Genomic DNA, 21,572 nt, shown 5'->3' with positions numbered 1-21,572 from the left:
TTGTCAGCCCATTCGATATTTCATTTGTAAAAAAGTAACTGATTTTTTTAGTGAATTGCAACCTTTAATTACACCATTTACAATTTTAAAAATTGATAACATCTCGTCTTTTAAATTGTATGTATTGAAATTAACATGAAATTGAGTCGAGGTGTGCCGTTCCAAAATGAACAATTCTTTTCGCCAGTTGAGTTTAATAACTGTTATTTTTTCTTTCTTATTATAAAAAATGACTTGTTCTTTATATAATTTAACATAGTAATAATGAATGATTATAGCGACGAAAACGGGTTAATTTGACATTGGCAAACCTATGCTATCTTTTCATCTAGATTTTCAAATATTCACAATGGATTATGATATATATTTTACGACAACTTTTAGCATTCTCAATTCATAAATTATATATGTTGATTTAAATTAAAAGTATATTTACTTATGCATTCTCGTCTTCTGTATGGCAATTTATTCTGTACAACATCGGAACGTCTAAACATTATAAACACTGCCTTAGTGCACTAAACTTCTAAAATGCACTAAGTAAGGAGAAGCACCGCGCTACGGTGCTTCCCCTTATCTAGTAGATGCAACCACCCTCTACTTAGCTGTGCAAGCGGAGTACCCTTTAAGCTAAGGATAGAGTGGTGGCTAATGTCAGGGGGTCGGGGATGATTCTAAACTGGTATGTATATACAGTAATGATTTTTGGAAGGTAAATCATGCTCTCTGGTTACATAAGCACCAAGGTCATTCAGTACGATAAAGTTTTGAATGTAAAAGATATTGAGATGATACTATCCTTAAAAATAAACAATTATTAACTCTAACAGAAAAGAAATAAAGAAGAATTAAGAGCAATACTAGAAACTATAACCACGAACGATTTTAACAATAAACTCAACAAAAAACTCTTAAAAAACAGAAAATATAAGAATTGATCAAATTTTTCCACCTAAAATTCTTTTAATATCAAGAGAAGAAAAAAAGATATGAATCTGTAGTATAACTAAACATTATTCGCACTACATAATGTACTGCAGCATCCCTGTTTTAATGATCTAACTATATGTTTTGGTTCCGACAATTCTGTCTAGATGATGCCACACATAAAATCATAACATGCGGAACTATTTCCGTATTTAAAGTCAACATATCCAAGTTTTGAAACAAAAACATTTTCTGTGTTATGATTGACAATAACACAGTATTGTTGACAAAATATTTTTCTTCTGTGCTGATGTCCCTGGTTACACACAACGGGTGTCACGTTAGTAAATAACTCGGGTTTTTGCAGCGCATTAAATTATATTAAAAATATTTAGATCATTACGCATTCAGTTTCGAGTTTGAAACCACTGTTGCAATGGGTACGTTGATTCAAGATGACATACTTGATGGCATATCGTTGCCCTAAGATGTCCAGGGGCGGATCCAGCAATTTTAAAAAGGCCGGGGGTGGTTCCCAACACAGGACAAAAAGGGGAGGTTCCAACCACATCCCCCATTCAAATGCATTGATCGTCCAAAGAAAGGGGGTTCCAACCCCCGGAATCCCCCTGGATCCGCCACTGGATGTCGGTAAGGTTTTTGTTGGTTTTACGAGGTTGTTGAATCATTGTTGTTCATGTAAATACCCACATCACTTTATAATTCTCATTCCATAAATACTTCGAAATGAAGAAAATACCCGCGGTTCTTATATAGAATGATATTTTTCAAATATAGGTGGAATATTGATAAAACCATTAACTCCGAGAGCAAGATATCACCGGAAGATGCTATTATTGAAATCACGTGTTTTCTACTAGTTTCAAACTAGATAACCAAATTGCGGATATTGAAAATTGTTTCTGCCATAGATTTTCTGCATAAACGTCTTGCTAACAACATGATCAACAATTTAGCAAAAACGTTTTAAAAATGAAAAAAAAAGTTTTATGTAGTCACGTAGCCATCATTATACAAACTAATGCTTACTCAAAAGTCTTGTTATGATATAGAACAGACCGCGCAAGTGAAAAGAATTAAGACGGATACGATCTTACATCGCTGTTATAAAGCTCAAGGATGGAGTGTTTGCATTCCCATTTTTATCATGTCACTTCTTGGATGAAAAGGCTGTTAATTGGTTCAGATGATGAACATCATCGAAATAGCTTAACATACTTAATGATCAATAAAATAGAGAATGGGAAGGGGTGATTCAAAGACACAACAACCCGACAAACAGAGCAGAAAAAGGTCAAAGCCACCAACACAGAGAGAAAACAACGCACCAGATGTCTGCTTATACCGTTTGTTTCAAGTTTTAAAGAAAGTGTCTAGATCTATGTCTATCTATTTTTATATCTAAAAAATAAAGAATTCCGCGATTGGGTGTCAAGCTTATATTAAGAAAACATTTTCTAGGTGTCAGCTTAATATGATATGTTGACATGTTGCTATTTATGTATACAAGTTCTTATACAAATGTATAACAAAATCATAGATTTATATTACAATAGAATATACGTCCTTGGTCCAATCTAAGAGTTTAAGACTATTACATAATGTAAAAGTATTGTTAAATATATATAAGTTGATCCGCTTATATTTATAACTGTTTATTTTATTTTTGTTTATTAATTATTTAACAGTTTAAAAGTTTATGAAGTGTATTTAGATTTTGTATTATTTTTTTTTTCTTCCAGTTTGCTATATTTCTTTTAGAAGAAAATGTGATATATAGTATACACTGATGAGGCAGCAACCAAACAATAAGAAAAGAACCAATTATCTGTCTGCATTGTGGATAACGATGGTTGTATGTTTGTCTGGCCCTCATATTTCATCATGGATTAAAAATTAATTTCACAGAGATTGAAGAAAAACAACTAAATTTTGTTTTTGAGCGTCTAAATGTCTGTTGGAGACAGCTGGTTGGAGATTTTTTTTTGCCATCTTTCAGTTTTTTTAAAAGAAAAATATATTTTACACCATTGCCGATTTTGGTTCACTCGTACTCAATGGAAATGTTTTCTCGTTGCCTGGGAACTGGTTGCTGAAAGTTTCTTATTTTAGTAACGTCGAAATAAATATTAGGAAGGATTAAAAAAAACTTAGTACAGATGACCGATGTAGTGGTCATCCTGTTTTAAAAATTAATATTTGCATTCTAAGGTTTTTTAAAGTTCACCCCATGTACTTATACATCCTCTGTTTGTTTTGGAAACAACAACTCAATTCATTAAAGGAAGCAGGTCTTTAATATATTTACCATCGTGTTAATGTAAAAAAAAAAAGATAATAATGAATCCTGCAACATAATTTAAACCTATCCGAGGCATTATTTTGAAGTGATGAAGTATGTATTAACAAAGGTTAGGGGAAGAACAACAATTCAAGCTCTGTATCTTTCTCACTTGTGCATTTTCCTAGTGAAATACGTGAGATGTTGAAACCCTTTTCCCCATTGCAACAAGATATTTTAACCTGTAGAACGAAAACTAACCCGCGGCATAGATGAATACAACACATTTATTAATAACAGAAATAATTATAAAAGTCTCGAACTCTAGTAAAAAAATCTTAAAAAAGGGGGGTCACTAAAACTCGACAAAACCAAACGCTTAAGACTCAACCAACAAAACGACTAGAAATGACAATATGGAAACAAACAGTTCATTCCATTAAAGGAAGCAGGTCTTACATATATTTAAACGCGTGTAAACTGAAGTCGATGAAAAAAAAAGAAAAGAAAGTAAAATGAAAATTTCCAATTATTTTTAAAAAGATGACATTGAATTCCGTTGTACAATCTGCAGTATGATAACAATGACAATAATCACTTTCAGCAGCATTATGAATATACCTTAATAAAAATTCATTGTTTATTCCACCCACTATACCCCCTACTCTCGTTTTTCTTTACCAACTTACCCAAAAGGATTTTTAAGCGTAGATTTTCCTGTAAATTTTCCCCTATACTTTTCATCGTCGCCATCACCACTATTAATTCTCAAATCTCTCTGACTTCCGTTTACAGACCCGCCTCCATTCTGTAAATCTCGTTGACTCGATGATGCTGAGAGATTTCCATTTCGTACATCTTTTTGACTCCCAGACATAGTCCGCAAATCTTTTTGACTTCCGGACACTGAAGCGTTTCCATTTCGCGAATCTTTTTTGTTGCCTGCACTAACAACTCCATTCATTTCGTATTATTTCTCCCAAAAGATGAATGACAATCTCTTGATTATAAATTATAGAAAACTTCCAAATAAAACTTTTAAAAGATATTCCAAAAACCAAAACAAACAGACTTAAGATTATGTGCAAATACACTCCAAGTGTGGCAAGTTTATCACAATAAAAAACATGAAATCCTGCGCGTCAAACAATAATTTATCACAGTTTGCACAATCCAATAGTGTTTATTAAATCCTTTTCTTTCAATGTTTCCAAAAACTAAATCGTACAGGTTGTTACTACATGTATACAGGACGCCCTGTATCTAAGATTCATCCAAGTTGTTTCACCTCCTCAGGTTTGTCTTAAGCACACAAATAGACACAATACTAATAAATGCCGAAGTACTTCGTTTATTATTCATACATTCAAATGGTGCAGTCCATCTATATAGCCACGGAAACAATACACACTGATTAAAGCATTATCTAATAGACCAAATCAAGCGTGACCCCCTGGTGCTTTAAATTTTAAGTCGGTGGAGAAAAACTGCGAAAATCTCACTAAATTGATAATAGTATATCCCTGCTTATACTTGTAATATTTTCCTTAATTACGACTTTGTAATAAATACAATTTTGTGTAATTAATGGCAAACTGCCAAAGCGTGTTTACATGTCAAAGTCTTAATTAGTCGAAGTAATTACAAATCAAAGAATTATTTTGTTCCAAATCCATTTAATAAATTTTTCAATTGTCTCTCGGGAATTTAATAGAGTTGCTAAATATTGACAATATAGTCAAATTTTGATTAAATTTTTAAACAAAATCTCGGAGATAAACTGAAACTATATCACGTCATAAAATATCCGAAATAATAAAATCATCCCTTAGTGACAAAATGTGGACGAACTCAAACAAATTTCAAAGCCACTCGAGGATTACGATAATGTTTTTATCCCCCGCACTTCAGATATAAGATCATATCACTAAAACATATCTTTATGTCACAGTCCGGTCTGAAATAGTATCTCAAACAGATAATGAGATTTAAATTCAGAAACATTTTCATATGAGACAATTTAAATTGTACATTTAATTTTTTTAAAAACCAACCCATTCTTTTGTCCGTAGGGGGTCCATACAATTGGGTATTAATACCATACATAAATTATGAATGTGTAATCATTGTGTTTAATTTGGTAAACATTTATTTATTTAAGATTTAATTAATACAATATCTATGCTTGGTGATGTTTCAAATCAGGTCAAATTCAAAAATCTATTTCGTACAAATTATAATACAGCAGAAATGCTTTACTTCCCGAGCTAAAGTCGGAATACAAACAGGTCAACTTGACCAATCAAACATCTTCCAATTTAGGATTAGGATTAAAAGTGATTAGGATATACGACAAAGAGACAGCAAACCAGAATGTAAATCGAAATAGACAAAATACGAAAAGCTACAAAATTAATAAAGTGCTCGAAGGTTTTAAGAAACCCTTACAGAGACAGTAAACCGGGACGCAAACCAAAAGCTACAAAATTAATAAAGTGCTCGAAGGTTTTAAGAAACCCTTACAGAGACAGCAACCCGGGGCGCAAACCAAAAGCTACAAAATTAATAAAGTGCTCGAAGGTTTTAAGAAACCCTTACAGAGACAGCAACCCGGGGCGCAAACCAAAAGCTACAAAATTAATAAAGTGCTCGAAGGTTTTAAGAAACCCTTACAGAGACAGTAAACCGGGACGCAAACCAAAAGCTACAAAATTAATAAAGTGCTCGAAGGTTTTAAGAAACCCTTACAAAGACAGCAACCCGGGACGCAAACCAAAAGCTACAAAATTAATAAAGTGCTCGAAGGTTTTAAGAAACCCTTACAGAGACAGCAACCCGGAACGCAAACCAAAAGCTACAAAATTAATAAAGTGCTCGAAGGTTTTAGGAAACCCTTACAGAGACAGCAACCCGGGACGCAAACCAAAAGCTACAAAATTAATAAAGTGCTCGAAGGTTTTAAGAAACCCTTGCAGAGACAACAACCCAGGACGCAAACCAAAAGAAACAAAATAAGGAAAGCATTCGAAGAAACCCTTACAGAGACAGCAACCCGGGACGCAAACCAAAAGCTACAAAATTAATAAAGTGCTCGAAGGTTTTAAGAAACCCTTACAGAGACAGCAACCCGGAACGCAAACCAAAAGCTACAAAATTAATAAAGTGCTCGAAGGTTTTAGGAAACCCTTACAGAGACAGCAACCCGGGACGCAAACCAAAAGCTACAAAATTAATAAAGTGCTCGAAGGTTTTAAGAAACCCTTACAGAGACAGCAACCCGGGACGCAAACCAAAAGCTACAAAATTAATAAAGTGCTCGAAGGTTTTAAGAAACCCTTACAGAGACAGCAACCCGGGGCGCAAACCAAAAGCTACAAAATTAATAAAGTGCTCGAAGGTTTTAAGAAACCCTTACAGAGACAGCAACCCGGGACGCAAACCAAAAGCTACAAAATTAATAAAGTGCTCGAAGGTTTTAAGAAACCCTTACAGAGACAGCAACCCGGGACGCAAACCAAAAGCTACAAAATTAATAAAGTGCTCGAAGGTTTTAAGAAACCCTTACAGAGACAGCAACCCCGGACGGAAACCGAAATAGACAAAATTAGTAATGCATTCGAAGGCATTTAAACCTTTAAAGAGACATCAACCCAGGAGTCAAAACAAACATCAGTGAAGCATTCGAAGGCTTTAGGAATCACTTACAGTAACAGCAACCTTATGACACAAACCTTCAATAGAAGTTAATACATACGACATTAATATGTTTAATACTGATGGGATGCAATCTCGTTGATGCACTTTAATCTTTATTTTTTCGTATATTGAAAAATCATATATTCAAAAATTATCGTAGTGAAGATACCGCTGAACATATTAAAAACATATACACACGCTTAAATATCTCGAGATTGACATCTTTTATGTTAAAAGCGATTGAAGACAAAATGTAAAACCATTATTAACCCTATACTTTTCTTATTCCCTTCTTCCCCACTTAAACTTACACGACTTATATGGAAGATCGATACAATAGATCGATTAACATTTTACACCTCAATAAATAACAACACGATCAAACACTTTAGAGACGTTTTATCGCATTACTTAATTACTCTAGGGCCAAATAAAATAATATGTGTGTTTCCTATAACATATTTGAAAAAATAGAGTAGGTAGCATCTAGATAAAAAATCTACTTTTCACAGAAATACATTTTCCTTGTTTGGTCCTTTCCTGTGACAAGTCATCCTACTTATGTCTTCCGTTTTTCTCTATCCGGCTTTTTTCAGACATTTAGATCGTACATTGAGACTATTGGAGAGACATTCTGACTTTAACAGTGCTTATTGAAAAAATGAACAAACAAAACTTTAAGGTAGGGTACTTATAAGAGAGGGACGAAAGATACCAGAGTGACAGTCAAACTCAAAAATTAAAAAATAAACTGACAACGCCATGGCTAAATAAAAAGACAAACAGACAAATAATAGTACAGAAGACACAACATAGAAAACTAAAGACTAAGCAACACGAACCCCACCAAAAACTGGGGTGATCTCAAGTTATAGGGTAGGCAGGGAAATAGGAAACACACATATAACTTTATTTGGCCTTACTTAATTACTCTAGACTATAAATGGTTTTACAAGATTTGTTCTGTTAATAGCAATCTCTTCACTGCTCGTTAATTCTCAATCAAAAGCCCTTGATGGTGTTCCTAAAAGTCAATGCATTTAATGACATTTCAGACGAATTAAACGTTTCATTAATACCATAAACTGAAATGGGTTTGTTTTATGTAAATAGACTTAGGACGATCTAAATGTCTGAAAAAAGCCGGATAGAGAAAAACGGAAGACATAAGTAGGAAGACTTGTCACAGGAACTCGAGCACAGAAAAAGACAAAACGAGGAAAAATTATTTCTGTGAAAAAGTAAATTTTAATTAAATGAAAGCTAAATGAATGATATATTATCCTGTGCATTCTGATGGTTTCAAATGCTTTTAAATACTATAGTGATTTGATACATATGTGTATCCTGGAACATATGTTACACATATGCCTCATGTGACTTCTTACACACGTGTTCCCTGAGACATATGTTAAACATGTCTCCTGTTACATATGCTACGCATTTGCCTCGTTGGAAGTATGTTAAACATGTCTCCTGTTACATACATGTATGTTAAGCATGTACTTCGTTGAACATGTTACATATGTGTTCGTTGTGACATATGTTAGACATGTGTCCACTTGAACTTAAGATGAACACTTATCCACTAAGACATCTGTAACATATGTATACTGTGAGTCTGTGACATATGTTAAAAACGTGTTTACTGCAAAATATACACATGACTAGAGGCTTTTGACTTAGGACATGACGCACACTTGAGCCCATGAATACTGTATAAGACATAAAGTACATGAATACTATATGAACCCATGAATACTGTATGAACCCTTGAATACTGTATGAACCCTTGAATACTATAATTATGAAGCCATGAATACTATATGAACCCATGAATACTGTATGAACCCTTGAATACTGTTTGAACCCATGAATACTATATGAACCTTTGGATACTATATGAACCCTTGAATACTATAATTATGAACCCATGAATGAATACTATATACACCCATGATTAATGAATAAACCCATGAATACTATACTGAACCCATGAATACTATACTGAACCCATGAATACTATATGTACCCGTGAATACTATCTGAACCGATGAATACTATATGAACCCATGAATACTATCTAAACCCATGAATACTATATGAACCCATGAATATTATATGGACCCATGAATACTGTCTAAACCCATGAATACTATATGAACCCATGAAAACTCTATGAATCCATGACTACTGTATTAATTAATGAATACTATATAAACACACGAATACTATATAAACCCATGATTAATGAATGAACCCATGAATACTATATGAACACTATACCTGTTGCTTCGTAAGCTTGCTCTTCTGATTGAAAATCCCTGAGACATTACATATTCCGTTTAAGAACAATTCTACGAAAGTCTCTTTTAGATATACACCTAATTTTATATACACTGAAGTCGAAATCTCAAGTTATTGTCCGTACAATTAAAACACTGTAAAACTATAATTGTTTACATAGAAGTAAGTGGTTGTCGTAAATTTTGAGTTTAAATTAGAAACCAGACCAAATTTGTGGTAATTTTAAAAGTAGGTGAAGATTTAATGTTCCTTGGAGTCATTCTATTGTTACCATAAAATAAACTTTAATATGACATTAAGATTTTTATGAATTTAGATCTTTATTGAAAATTTAAAACATCACTAATTTTATTCGATAGTTATTTTAAAGAGAAAGATAAATATTGACCATTTAGACTTAATTTTAATTTTTAAATGCCCTAAAACGAATAATTCCACGGAAATAATTAAACACTCAAGCTTTCCGCATTCTCTGGATATATGTCACCATGGAAAAATCATAAATAGATAAACAAACAAACAGAGGAATAATTATTAATAAATAAAAACGGTAAACTATTGAGTTATATATCTTTTTTAGAAGGGAAAGCCCGTGATTTAAAAGGAAAGACTACTTTTCGAACGCCTACGCTACAAACAGCTGTCTCATTGCATGAATGATATTTAATTCGTCCTTATTTTTCTACCCCTCGTGACCATGGCTCCAAAGAAACTACACTGTCATCGTATATTTGCTACGCCTTACAGAGGTTCCCCCGGACACTTTGTTGTAAACATTGTCATAATATCTTTTCAGAGAGCCGTGGTATAGTGGTTAGGACATCGGACTACTAACACAAAGGTTTCTGGTTCGATTTCCGTTCCCGGATAAGAATTCCAGGAACTCAATTTTCGGCTCTCCCTTGACACCATTTGCGAGAATGGTCTTGACGAAACAATGAAAGTCCGTCGGAAGGGGACGACAAATGGCTGACCCGTGTTAAGAGAGAGCCATATCTCTTGCACGTTTGAAAGACACCCTTGTAGATTTCGGAAAAGAGCAGGCTAATGCCGCTACAAGGCAGCACTCGCACCCGCAAAGTGAAATGGATTAATATAAGTTGCAAAACTTGTTTCCCAATCCACTATAATATATAAATAAATATGTTCAAACTAAACTAAACTAAACTATCCCATTAAATTTCGAAAGGAATTTATATTATGAAGCAAATTTCGTGACAACAAAAAACTTTCAATAAGATCGTTTTTACCATGATCATCTTATTTGTGATCAGCCTTCATTACCTGATACCCAATCTAAATAAAAGTATATATCTGTAGCGAAGTGGGAATTAATATGCTTAAATATACATGTTACTATGTATGCGTTCATACTCAACAACAAGCCCACCAGTCATGCAAGGCTTGTTAAAATGCTGTCATGCCTTTACAAATCAATTCTACCTGCCAAAAGAATCTAACTAAAATGTCGTTTACTTCAGTTTCGGGCCTGTAGGATTTGAGTGTCACTCCAGAAATTTGTGACCTGCGCACATAAGCCGATTATTTAAGTTTACGTATTCATAAATATAAACATCATATACTTCGACGTTTCTGTATCTTCTCATAAGAGTAATTCACAAATAAGCACACAATGAAGGATTGCAGAGCAAAGACGAATAAATCACTACCAAATAACCTATTAAAATATGACTATTTGTGATATCTTGGAAATATACTACTGATAATTTACTGAGAGGCTATACCACAGTTTGTCTGTATTATCATATAAATAAGAAGATGTGGTATGAGTGCCAATGAGACTGCTCAACATCCATGTCACAATGCATAACAAGTTAACAACTATATAGGTCAAGGTATGGTCTTCAACACAAAGCCTTGTCTTACACTGATCAACAAGCTATAGACGGCCCCAAAATGGCTAGTTTAAAACAATTCAAACAGGAAAACCAACGGTCTACTATGTATACAAATACGTCAAAAATATGTGATTACTAAAACAAACTTACGTTGGAAAGAGTCCTAAAGACCTGCTAGAAGACGGCACACTGTTCTCTTGATTTTTCTTCCTTTTGTTGTTCAGTCCTTTATAAGTATCGAATTTCATCTCCAGTTTTCTGTTTTAGTGTTCTAAATGTTGAATAATAAATGGAACTTTAATCCCGAAACTGAACAAAACAACTTATAAATGATTCCAAATAAAAACGTTTGAGTTTATGTCGTTATCTATAACAGTTATAACCTCCCATTTAATGTCGTCAACTTTCCATTTTATTTGGAAAAATGCATCAGATTTCTTTTAAGGAATAAATCCAAGGTTAACTACAATCAATAAATAACATGTTATAAATGATGATATTTAGTACAAAATATTAAAATTTAAAACTATTAATATTTTTAAAAAAAAGTTTAAGGATCAGAAAACGCATAAAATTCTAAACCGAAACGAATTATTATATATATCCTCTTTCAACTCAATTTCTAGTCATTTCCTTTACGCATTTTATTACAACAAATAAATGTAAAATTTCAAAATATGAAATAAGTTCATAATTAAGTGTTTTGCTAACCTTTTTGTAAAAATATCTAAATCCGTGTTTTAGCAAGTTATTAAAAATCGTACATGTAATGTCCACTGTTGCAAGAAATCGGACATCAAAAAGAAATATTCTATTGTGTAGAAATTATACGTTTCCAATAAAAACATACCAAATCGATCTCTTGAAGAAGATCTCAAATTTCTCAATCATGACTGGAAACGTTACATTTTAAAGTCAAAATAATGATAATTGAGCGGATATAAACAATCTTGTTAAATGGTGGTAAAATTATAGTGGGGTTCAAAACACACATTCAGTTAAGGAATGTCGTTTACAGTTAGTCATTTATTTTATATACATAATTCCTCAGTTTTCATTACATAAACAAAGTAAAAAGGTTTGCCCTATTTTCAAAAATCAATGCTTAACAGCTTTTGTCATGCATCATGCATATACGTCTGTAACCGTCATTTAAGACAAGCATTTTTAACATGTTGCATGCTATATATAAGACAATGTATCAGCTCCTCCAAGGATCAAAAAGTTGTCTGAAGTAAGACAGTAAGAATCAATGTTTACAAGCCAGGATTACATTAAACTTGTTCAAGTTATAGACTCTGATACCGAATATACATAATTATTTAATCTTAATATATTTAGACCAAATCTGTTTGCTTGGATGCGCTTGTAACAAAGCAGTCAGCCAGAATGTTCTTGAAACATCTGAGTCAGCCTGGGTGTGCATATAACCTCTAGGTCAGCCTGGATGTGCTTGAAACACCGGAGTAAGCCTGGGTGTGTTTGTTACACATGTGTCAGCCTGAATGTGCTTCGAACATTTGAGTCAGCTTTGGTATGATTGTTAAACGTGAGCCAGCCAGGATGTGCTTGGAACGTCTGAGTCAGCCTGGATGTGATTGTGACACCGAGTCAGACTAGGTGTGCTTTTTACACATGAGTCAACCGGGATGTGCTTGTAACACCTGAGTCAGCCTGGATGTGCTTACAACACCCGAGTCAACCTGGAAGTGCTTGTAAGACATAAGTCAGTCGTGGTGTGCTTGTAACACCTGAGTCAGCCTGGGTGTGCTTACAACACCCGAGTCAACCTGGGTGTGCTTGTAAGACATAAGTCAGCCTGGGTGTGCCTACAAACACCTTAGTCAGCCGGGGTGTGCTTAAAAATATCTGAATCAGCCTGGGTGTGCCTAAGAACACCCAAGTCAGCCAGGCAGTGTTTGTAAAACCTGAGTCACCCTGGTTGTTCTTGTCACATCTGAGTTAGCCTGAATGTGCTTGAAACAGAGTCCGCCTGGTGTGGTTGTAACACCTGAGTCAGCCTGGATTTGCTTGAAACAGAGTCAGCCTGGTGTGGTTGTAACACCTGAGTCAGCCTGGATGCGCTTGAAACAGAGTCAGTCATGTGTGATTGTTACACATGAGTCAGCCTGGATGCGCTTGTAAGATCTGAGTCATCCTTGGTGTGCTTGAAACACCCGAGTCAGCCTGTGTGTGCTTGTTACATCTGAGTCAACCTGGGTGTTCTTATTACACATGAGTCAGCCTGGTGTGCTTGTTACATCTGAGTCAGCCTGGATGTGCCTAGAAACACCTGAGTCACCCTGGTGGTGCTTAAAAAAACCTGAAACAGCCTGGGTGTGCTTAAAAACACCCGAGTCAGCCAGACAGTGCTTGTAACACTCGAGTCACCCTGGTTGTTCTTGTTGCACATGAGTCAGCCTGGTGTGGTTGTAAGACCTGAGTCAACCTTGTTGTGCTTGAAACACCCGAGTCAGTCTTGGTGTGCTTGTTACACCCGAGTCATATTGGTTGTGTTTGTTACACCTGAGGCAGAATGTGATTACAAGTCACACCTGTATGTGTCATATGTCTTTACATTATGATTGTAAGAATTATACGAAGTCTACGCTGTCATCTGACTTCCAGTTAGACGCCAAATCAATGGCTGATATATAACATAATTGATATCTACCAATATTCCAATAAAATCAAAATGTTGGACTTCGTCCATGCTTAGTATGGACCAAACTAATTGTTCAATACACAAATGCACATGCTGAAGGATATCGTTTGCCATGTACTGTTAAGAAACAGATAAGTGAGCAAGCATTAAACTTCAGGGTGGGGTATGGTTTTTGTCTGAATCAGAATTTCACCCCAATATTAATACTATAAGGTATGTGGAAAATCTGAATATTGTTTTTGGTCATTTCCTTGACCAGAATATTTTTTTTTTTTCATCAAATATGGATTAGAATATTAATTGGTCGTTCCCTAATAACCACCCCCTTTTAAAAACTTATCCGAATTTACAAATTCATTTAACTAATGATGAAAACCATTTAGACCCTCAGCAAAGGTGATATTTAAAAAAACATAAATAACTAATCTTAATTATTGCAAAATTGTCAAGAATGTATTTAGAGCGAATATTGATATAATTGAGTCAATGTCAATTTTAAAAGGTTTTTTAAGGTTGAAAATGACATATTACAAATAAATCAGTCAATTTGTAATATTCTTGTCACAGCTTTGACAGATGAAAGATTATCAATATTTCTATATATAATTATTCAATCTTTTCATGAATTCAAAAATGGACTATGGCAACCAACGTAGGTAAAATCTTTCAAAGATAAAAACTACTTACTAGAAGTACATTTTGAAAAACAACGTTCTTTTAACTATAATTCATAAATGTACCATTTGATACACTATTCGATGACATGCACGTCCTGTCATACTATCTTAAATACAATATTCAGATTTTCGAAGGAGTAAAGTCGAAGACAACTTCGCGATTATTTTTTTTTCAGTAGCCAAATTATTTAATTTATCGTTATAAAATATAAGTGTCAGGTTTTACACCTATCTTTTTGGGGGCTTTTTAAAGCTTTTTACACTAGTCTTTTTGGGGGCTTTTTAAAGCTTTTTACACTAATCTCTTTGGGGGCTCTTTAAGCTTTTTACACTAGTCTTTTTGGGGGCTTTTTAAAGCTTTTTACACTAATCTCTTTGGGGGCTCTTTAAGCTTTTTACACTAGTCTTTTTGGGGGCTTTTTAAAGCTTTTTACACTAATCTCTTTGGGGGCTCTTTAAGCTTTTTACACTAGTCTTTTTGGGGGCTTTTTAAAGCTTTTTACACTAATCTCTTTGGGGGCTCTTTAAGCTTTTTACACAAGTCTTTTTGGGGGCTTTTTAAAGCTTTTTACACTAGTCTTTTTGAGGGCTCTTTATAACTTATTGTTCGTTGTGACCCAAGGCTCCGTGTTTGATCTGTAATTGTTTACTTTTACAAATTGTGACTTTGATGGAGATTGGCACTCATACAATATCTTCTTATATCAAGATATATTCGTCTTGTCTACGATCAAATGCTCCTTTCTTTTTCATCCGATTTATCACTCCAGTTTTATTTGTTATGATTAACAAGACCTGTGCCACCAGTGAAGATGAACTGCTCACCCATTTCCGAACACTTCAGTTCACCCTAATATTTTAAAGTGTTTTGTTTTTGGGGGTTCATTTGACTGTCCTACCTCTTTTCTGGAGTCTTTGTCCATGTTATTGTTTTTTTTAATCATGTTTGGAGATTTTTTCATTTCTAGAAAAGTAATTTCATTTTAAATTAAGCAATATCTTAAGCTTTCATAGGACAGTATGGATGTCACTTGTAGAGGAGTATGAACTGTTACCCCTTTTTTTAACCTTATGACAACATATTTTAATAGGATTCGTGCGGAAGGGCCAATTTCCCATCAATCTATTTCACACCAGGGATTACCATTTCTAGTTTATGGGACAATGTGAAATTGTGGCCCTGTGAGTAAAATAAAAATATGGGAAATTAGGTCAATACGATTTCGACTCGTTCTGTTTGGAAAAAAATCCCGGAGAGTAATTTATAGAGCAATTAAAACAAAAACAAAACAAAAAAAACCCTCTTGAACGACCGCTTTTAATCTTGTATTGAATTTCCTAATATCTTTAAGGGTTTTTACTATCTACATGTAACATACATAAACACACATATTGTTTTCTGTTAAGAAACCTGCTATATATTTCTACCAAATTAAATTGTAAAAATTTGTTATCTGTTTTCACATCAAGAGAAAACAAAAACGACTGTAGACTAATCTATGACCAAATATACAAATATTTGTTGCACAATTCTTGTCTTTAAAAAAAAGAGCCAAAAAAACAAAAAAAAACGAAACGCTTCAACGAATATGAAATTCCAACCAAAAATGCCTTACACATATCTCTTTTGAAAAAAAATGTGTTTTGATATGAAATATTTAGCAAAAAAATAACAGGTGACGAATACCTTTGACTAGGTACTGTAGCTCTTCGCCACAGCAATATGACAAACAAAACAAGATGTTGTGAGAAAACAATGCACCTGGGTAAATATATGGTGGTAGATATATAAGCAACAATCATGACAATTTAGGTCACATAAAAAATTAAAAATTACAATGAAAGAGAGATAACTTTAGCGATACATCAATATGGTATGGACCACAAATATATAAGATGTATGTACATGTTTTAATACAACGACAGTTTTAATGATAAATAATAATAAAAAAAAACACTCAGTTTTTTTTTACAATTGAAATGCAGAATTCATAAATCAGTTCGATGGAAAATTATTATGAAAGTATATTTACACCTACGTGAACTAAATTTAAAAATGTAGTGTTGATAAATAGCTAGCTAGTTTATAAATGTTATAAACCCCGTATTAAAAGAATTTACATGTAGCGATGTTTCTGAATTCTTGGTGAAAGTTTAGCCACACACAAGACATTTATCATTCCGCGGTCATGAGATGCGTACTCAATGGAAATGACTCACTATTGTATGTAAACAAAAGTAACACGACGGATGTCAAATGTTGAGTAGAAAATGTTGATCCTCATTTGCATCCTATTTTTCCTTCATCTGGGGAATCGTGTTGATCAACTTTATAAAAAAAGAAGATGTGGTATGATTGCCAATGAGACAACTGTCCACAAGAGACCAAAGTAACACAGAATTTAACAACTATAGGTCACCGTACGGCCTTCAACAATGAGCAAAGCCCATACTGCATAGTCAGCTATAAAAGGCCCCGAAATGACAATGTAAAACAATTCAAACGAGAAAACTAACGGCCTAATTTATGTAAAAATTAGTTCTGAATTGTAACAGTATTTGGTCTGTTCCGCGTTTTAATTTTGGCATGAGTTTGCCTCAGGCTATTGGACTTATGCATGCTTGAGGGTTTGGATGGGGCTAAATGATTAAAGAATAATGCCCTTAAAAATTGAAGATTAGAGAAAAACGGGCAAATAAATTGAAGATTAGAGAAAAAAGGTGTTAATTTTTTGAAGATTAGAGAAAAAAGGGGTTATTTTTTTAAAGATTAGAGAAAAAAGGGGTGAAAATTAAATGTTTACAGAATAACAGACCCCCCCCCCCCCATCCAGACCCTCATGCTTTTGGATTGTCTATTGGTATCTTCTCTTTGTTCTTTTTTTTCAAACGAAATGTCTTCCCACAAAGGATTGCAATGTCTGAACGACATCGGTAAAATATGTACTCTGATGATAATTTTCTTATGTTTTTGTAATCTCAAGTATTGGCTAACGTATAGAAAAATTGTCTTCTCATGACTTCTGAGATTGAGTTCTGCAGTAAATCCATTGACGAAGTGGGACTTCCGTTTGGGTCTGTATGCTTTATGCAAATGTTTATACACGAATCATGTGGGATAACAAATGGCACTACACTGTGTAGTAATATGGTTTACTTAGTTTATACCTGTGTGTGTTTGTTCCTTTCGTGTTGGTTGGTAGCTTAAACTGACATGGCATCAATTACACATAAGTTGACTTTCAAACCATTTGACCAAATTAACACATCTATGGAAATAATCTAGCAACAAAAAGAATCTGCTGTTCTTAGCGTATTTTAATTCTGTGATTTGCCTACACAGAATGAGAATTATCTAGTTGTCTTGTCTGTGTTTTAATTTTAGTTCTTTTATATGTTTTGGAGTTTAGTATGGCGTCCATTTTTATTGAACTAGTACACATTTTTGTATTTAAGGGCCAGTTGAGATTTTCTCGCTGTGTTGAAGACCCATTGTAGGGGGGTTTCGCGTGGTTTATGTTGTTTGGGTCGGGTTGTAGCCTCTTTGACATATTCCCCATTTCCATTCTCAATTTCAACGCATCTAATATCACTCCTTCTTTTTCGTATCATATTAAAATGAATGGTTTTGAAGATCATGACACTACAAGCGAGAAAAATAAAATGTGCAATTCTTACTGGTAACAAATATTTTAAAAACAAATAAATATGATTTAAACTTAAAACTATATAATTGAAAACGTTTGTACATGTACTCACGTCTTTCTTGGTAAACAACCTAACTGAAAATTATATTTAAAGGATTTTTACTTGTTTTTAAATTTCTTTTGATAAATTGTTTTCTCAATCGATACCATAGAGTACCAGTCAATTAAATGTCTATTTCACTTATTTACCAACCCCCATCTTAAGGCAACATTAGTATTCTTAATGTATCTATAGAACACACCACATCGATTTCCGGATGTATTTTGAGGTTCACCACGGGGTCCTTTAATGGGGCGCTTGTGGGTTTTTATGACATTATTATAAGGCCAATTAATTCAATTACATTTCAATAACGACTATTTTTTTTATTAAAAAGTATAACTTTTGAATTTCAAATTTCTAAACAAAATGAATTGTTTTTTTCAACGATAAAGTTTGTTAATCTATGTTGATCATTGATATTTTTGTTTATAGTTTCTTCTATTATCTGTTCTAACATTGGACTCGTACTTCTTTTGAACTGAGTTTTACTGTGCGGTGTGTTTGCTTATTACACGTTGGCTATATATGTATAAAAGGGAGGGTTTGAGATTTTACAGAACATGTTAAATCCCGCTGCATATTTGCACCTGTTCCAAGTCAAGCACCTCAAACATTTTTTAGTCTAGTGTGGTGTCCATTTCGCTGGACTAGTATACACTATCGATTTGGGGTTATGCAAATAAAGTCCACCTCTGGATGCTGGATTTAGTCCATGCGTTGAAGACACATTGGCAGTCTTAGGCAGTTTTCTGCTCTTTTATTAGATTGTTCTCTTTGACACATTCCCCGTTTCCATTCCCTATCTTAAAAATGTGTGTTTGTTCACCAGTGGTTATATGACTAAAATCTACAATATTATAAATAAAGGCAACAGTAGCATACCGTTGTTTAATAGTCATAATTCGATTCTATTCTACTTGTATTGATGCTGTTAGGCTATCGAACTGGTAGAATCCTTGGGGAGAGTACTGTCCACCAACAGAGATCCCGATCCGGTGGTGATAAGCCGGACGATTGATAAGATCTTTGCATGAGGGATATATATTCCGTAATTTAAAATGATTTTAAATATTATGCTACAGCAATATCAAATAATACAATATTCAGTAAGGAGGGACGAATTACCGGGACAATAAGCATAATTGTTTTGTTTTTTAGACATGTATACCGTTTATTTTTTTTTTATCGAATAGTTCTTTTCTAGGAATGTTGCATTTTTGTTTGATTTTTGTTGCACTTCTGTGTTCTGTTATTCCGTTGTTTTCCTCTTATGTGTTCCCCTCGGTTTTAGTGTGTAATCCGGAGTTGTTTTGTCTAAATCGATTTATATCTTCTGAATAGCGTTATACTACTTTTGCCTTTATTTATGGACCTGTGCGGCATGTTGCGGTTTGGAAGAACAGTCGTCAGTTCTGAATCAGGTATCGTAAATTCCTTAAGTCGTCGTGTGATTTTCACAAAAAGTTGATGTGTTTCAATAATTTGTAACCCGGATTTGTTTTCTCTCAATCGACTCATCAACTTTTAAACACCGGTTTACTACTGTTGCCTTTATTTAAAATGCGCTGTGTCAACTTTTGAAGACACTAGAGATAGCTACGTATTAGCGATTCAAAAAAAGGGGACGAAAGATACCAAAGGGACAGTCAAACTCATATATCTAAAACAAACTGACAACGCCATGGCTAAAAATGAAAAAAAGACAAACAGACAAACAATAGTACACATGACACAACATAGAAAACTAAAGAATAAACAACACGAACCCCACCAAAAACTAAGGTTGACCTCAGGTGCTCCGGAAGGGTAAGCAGATCCTGCTCCACATGTGGCACCCGTCGTGTGTTATCTCTCTTTATACAGCTATAATGCGTTTTTTTCTACTTTCTAGCTATGCTAGCTTAAAAACTATACTGTTCGATCCCCTTTTCTTTTTGAATGATAAAAGCTTATTCATCAAGTTGAGATAAACTTTTTTTTTTTTATATTCGAAATCTCCACTTTTTATTTTATCTTTTTTCCTTTGCTTTTTCCCTTTTTTCATGATTGGAACTTCGAGAATATAGCAAATTGCTATTAAGTCAATAAAATCTAAAACTGCATAACGTTTAACCTATCAGTCAAATACTGATGATATTGAGCATTCAAACTTCACATCCAACGTCCCGACATTTAGATATAAATATATGAATAAATATGAACAACTACTATTTCGAAGCGTTAATTTGGAGGTAGACTTTTTCAACCAATTATCGGCATTCCTATGGTACGTACTGTACATGTGCGCCTCTCCTTGCCGGACTCTTCTTTTTTCATATGAATCGGAGCTCCTTCAGACATTTATTTAAACAAGAAGATCACAGAAGCCATGTCATTTAATTTCACATTTAGATATATTGATGATGCTCTGTCCTTTAACAATGCAAACTTTTCTGATTTGGTTCCATTAATATATTCCACAGAACTAGATATCAAAGAAACAACAGACACGGCTTTCTCTGCCTCATTTTTAGACTCATATCTCGAATTTGACATACACGGTCATCTCAGTATCATAATCTATCACAAACGAGACGATTTTAATTTTGAAATTATCAATTTCCTCCACCTTGGTAGCAACTTCACAAATAATACAGGATGATCTTGAAGTATAGATTCATGGTACTGATTTGTTTATCATCTTAATAATGTATTATAGTATTCTTTTTTTTTGACTTTATAAATAAAAATTTAATGTGTTTTTGGTGATTTCCATTTGAAGTGATTCTGTACTTATATACTTCCTGTCATTGTATTATTGTTCAATGATTTTGGGGTATTCTTATCCTTCATTTTAGCTAATATATTTTGTCTATTTGCTTTTTGTGTTTTTTTTTTTTTTGTTACATATGATGATGCCCTTCACTTATACATACCGCCATTGCGGTATTGTGCCGTGGTAAAATTTTTGTTTATGCATATGATTGTTTTTATAGACTAGAATGATTGTGTTATTGTGCTATATATATGGTAAATTTGTGTCTTTTTGTCTTTCATTTTTTGTTATGTGCCTATATGCCCTCTTGTGTTTCTTTTTTACATATTTGATTGACTTTGTGTTATAGTGATTCAGATTATAACACAATGTTTATAATTGCTGTACACTTATTTTGACATTGTTTACCTATTATGTCTGTTTGTTTTGTAAATATGGTGGAATGTTATGCGACTGTCATACACGTGAGAGCTTTAGAAAGCTATAAAAAAAAAATAGGTTTAATTCAACGTTTTCTACTTATGAAAATGCCTGTACCGAGTCAGGAATATGACAGTTGTTGTCCATTCGTTTGATTTGTTTGAGCTTTTAATTTTGCCAAGTGATTATGGACTTTTCGTTTTGACTTTCCCTC

General features: G+C 33.7%; 1 protein-coding gene across 3 annotated transcripts in view; it reads right to left on the bottom strand.

Annotated features, from left to right (window-relative positions):
* Positions 1 to 17,617, bottom strand: part of LOC143076486 (kinesin-like protein KIF12) — a 77,047-nt gene extending 59,430 nt beyond the window's left edge. Inside the window, exons 1-2 of one of the 3 annotated variants that reach the window (XM_076252285.1) lie at positions 17,602 to 17,617; positions 11,242 to 11,362 (exon numbers count right to left, since the gene is read on the bottom strand). In XM_076252285.1, coding sequence (XP_076108400.1) covers positions 11,242 to 11,339 — 98 coding nt within the window. In that variant the 5' untranslated portion in view covers positions 11,340 to 11,362; positions 17,602 to 17,617. Of the gene's footprint in view, positions 1 to 3,918; positions 4,960 to 9,211; positions 9,364 to 11,241; positions 11,363 to 17,601 lie in introns of those variants that run through there. The other 2 variants (XM_076252286.1, XM_076252284.1) reach the window with 2 other exon arrangements.
* Positions 17,618 to 21,572: the final 3,955 nt, after the last annotated feature.

This window comes from Mytilus galloprovincialis, chromosome 5 (assembly GCF_965363235.1).
Source record: "Mytilus galloprovincialis chromosome 5, xbMytGall1.hap1.1, whole genome shotgun sequence".
In the NCBI taxonomy this organism is placed as follows: domain Eukaryota; kingdom Metazoa; phylum Mollusca; class Bivalvia; order Mytilida; family Mytilidae; genus Mytilus; species Mytilus galloprovincialis.
The sequence above is the reverse complement of the archived record's forward strand: the minus strand, read 5'-3'. Positions and strand labels throughout refer to the sequence as shown.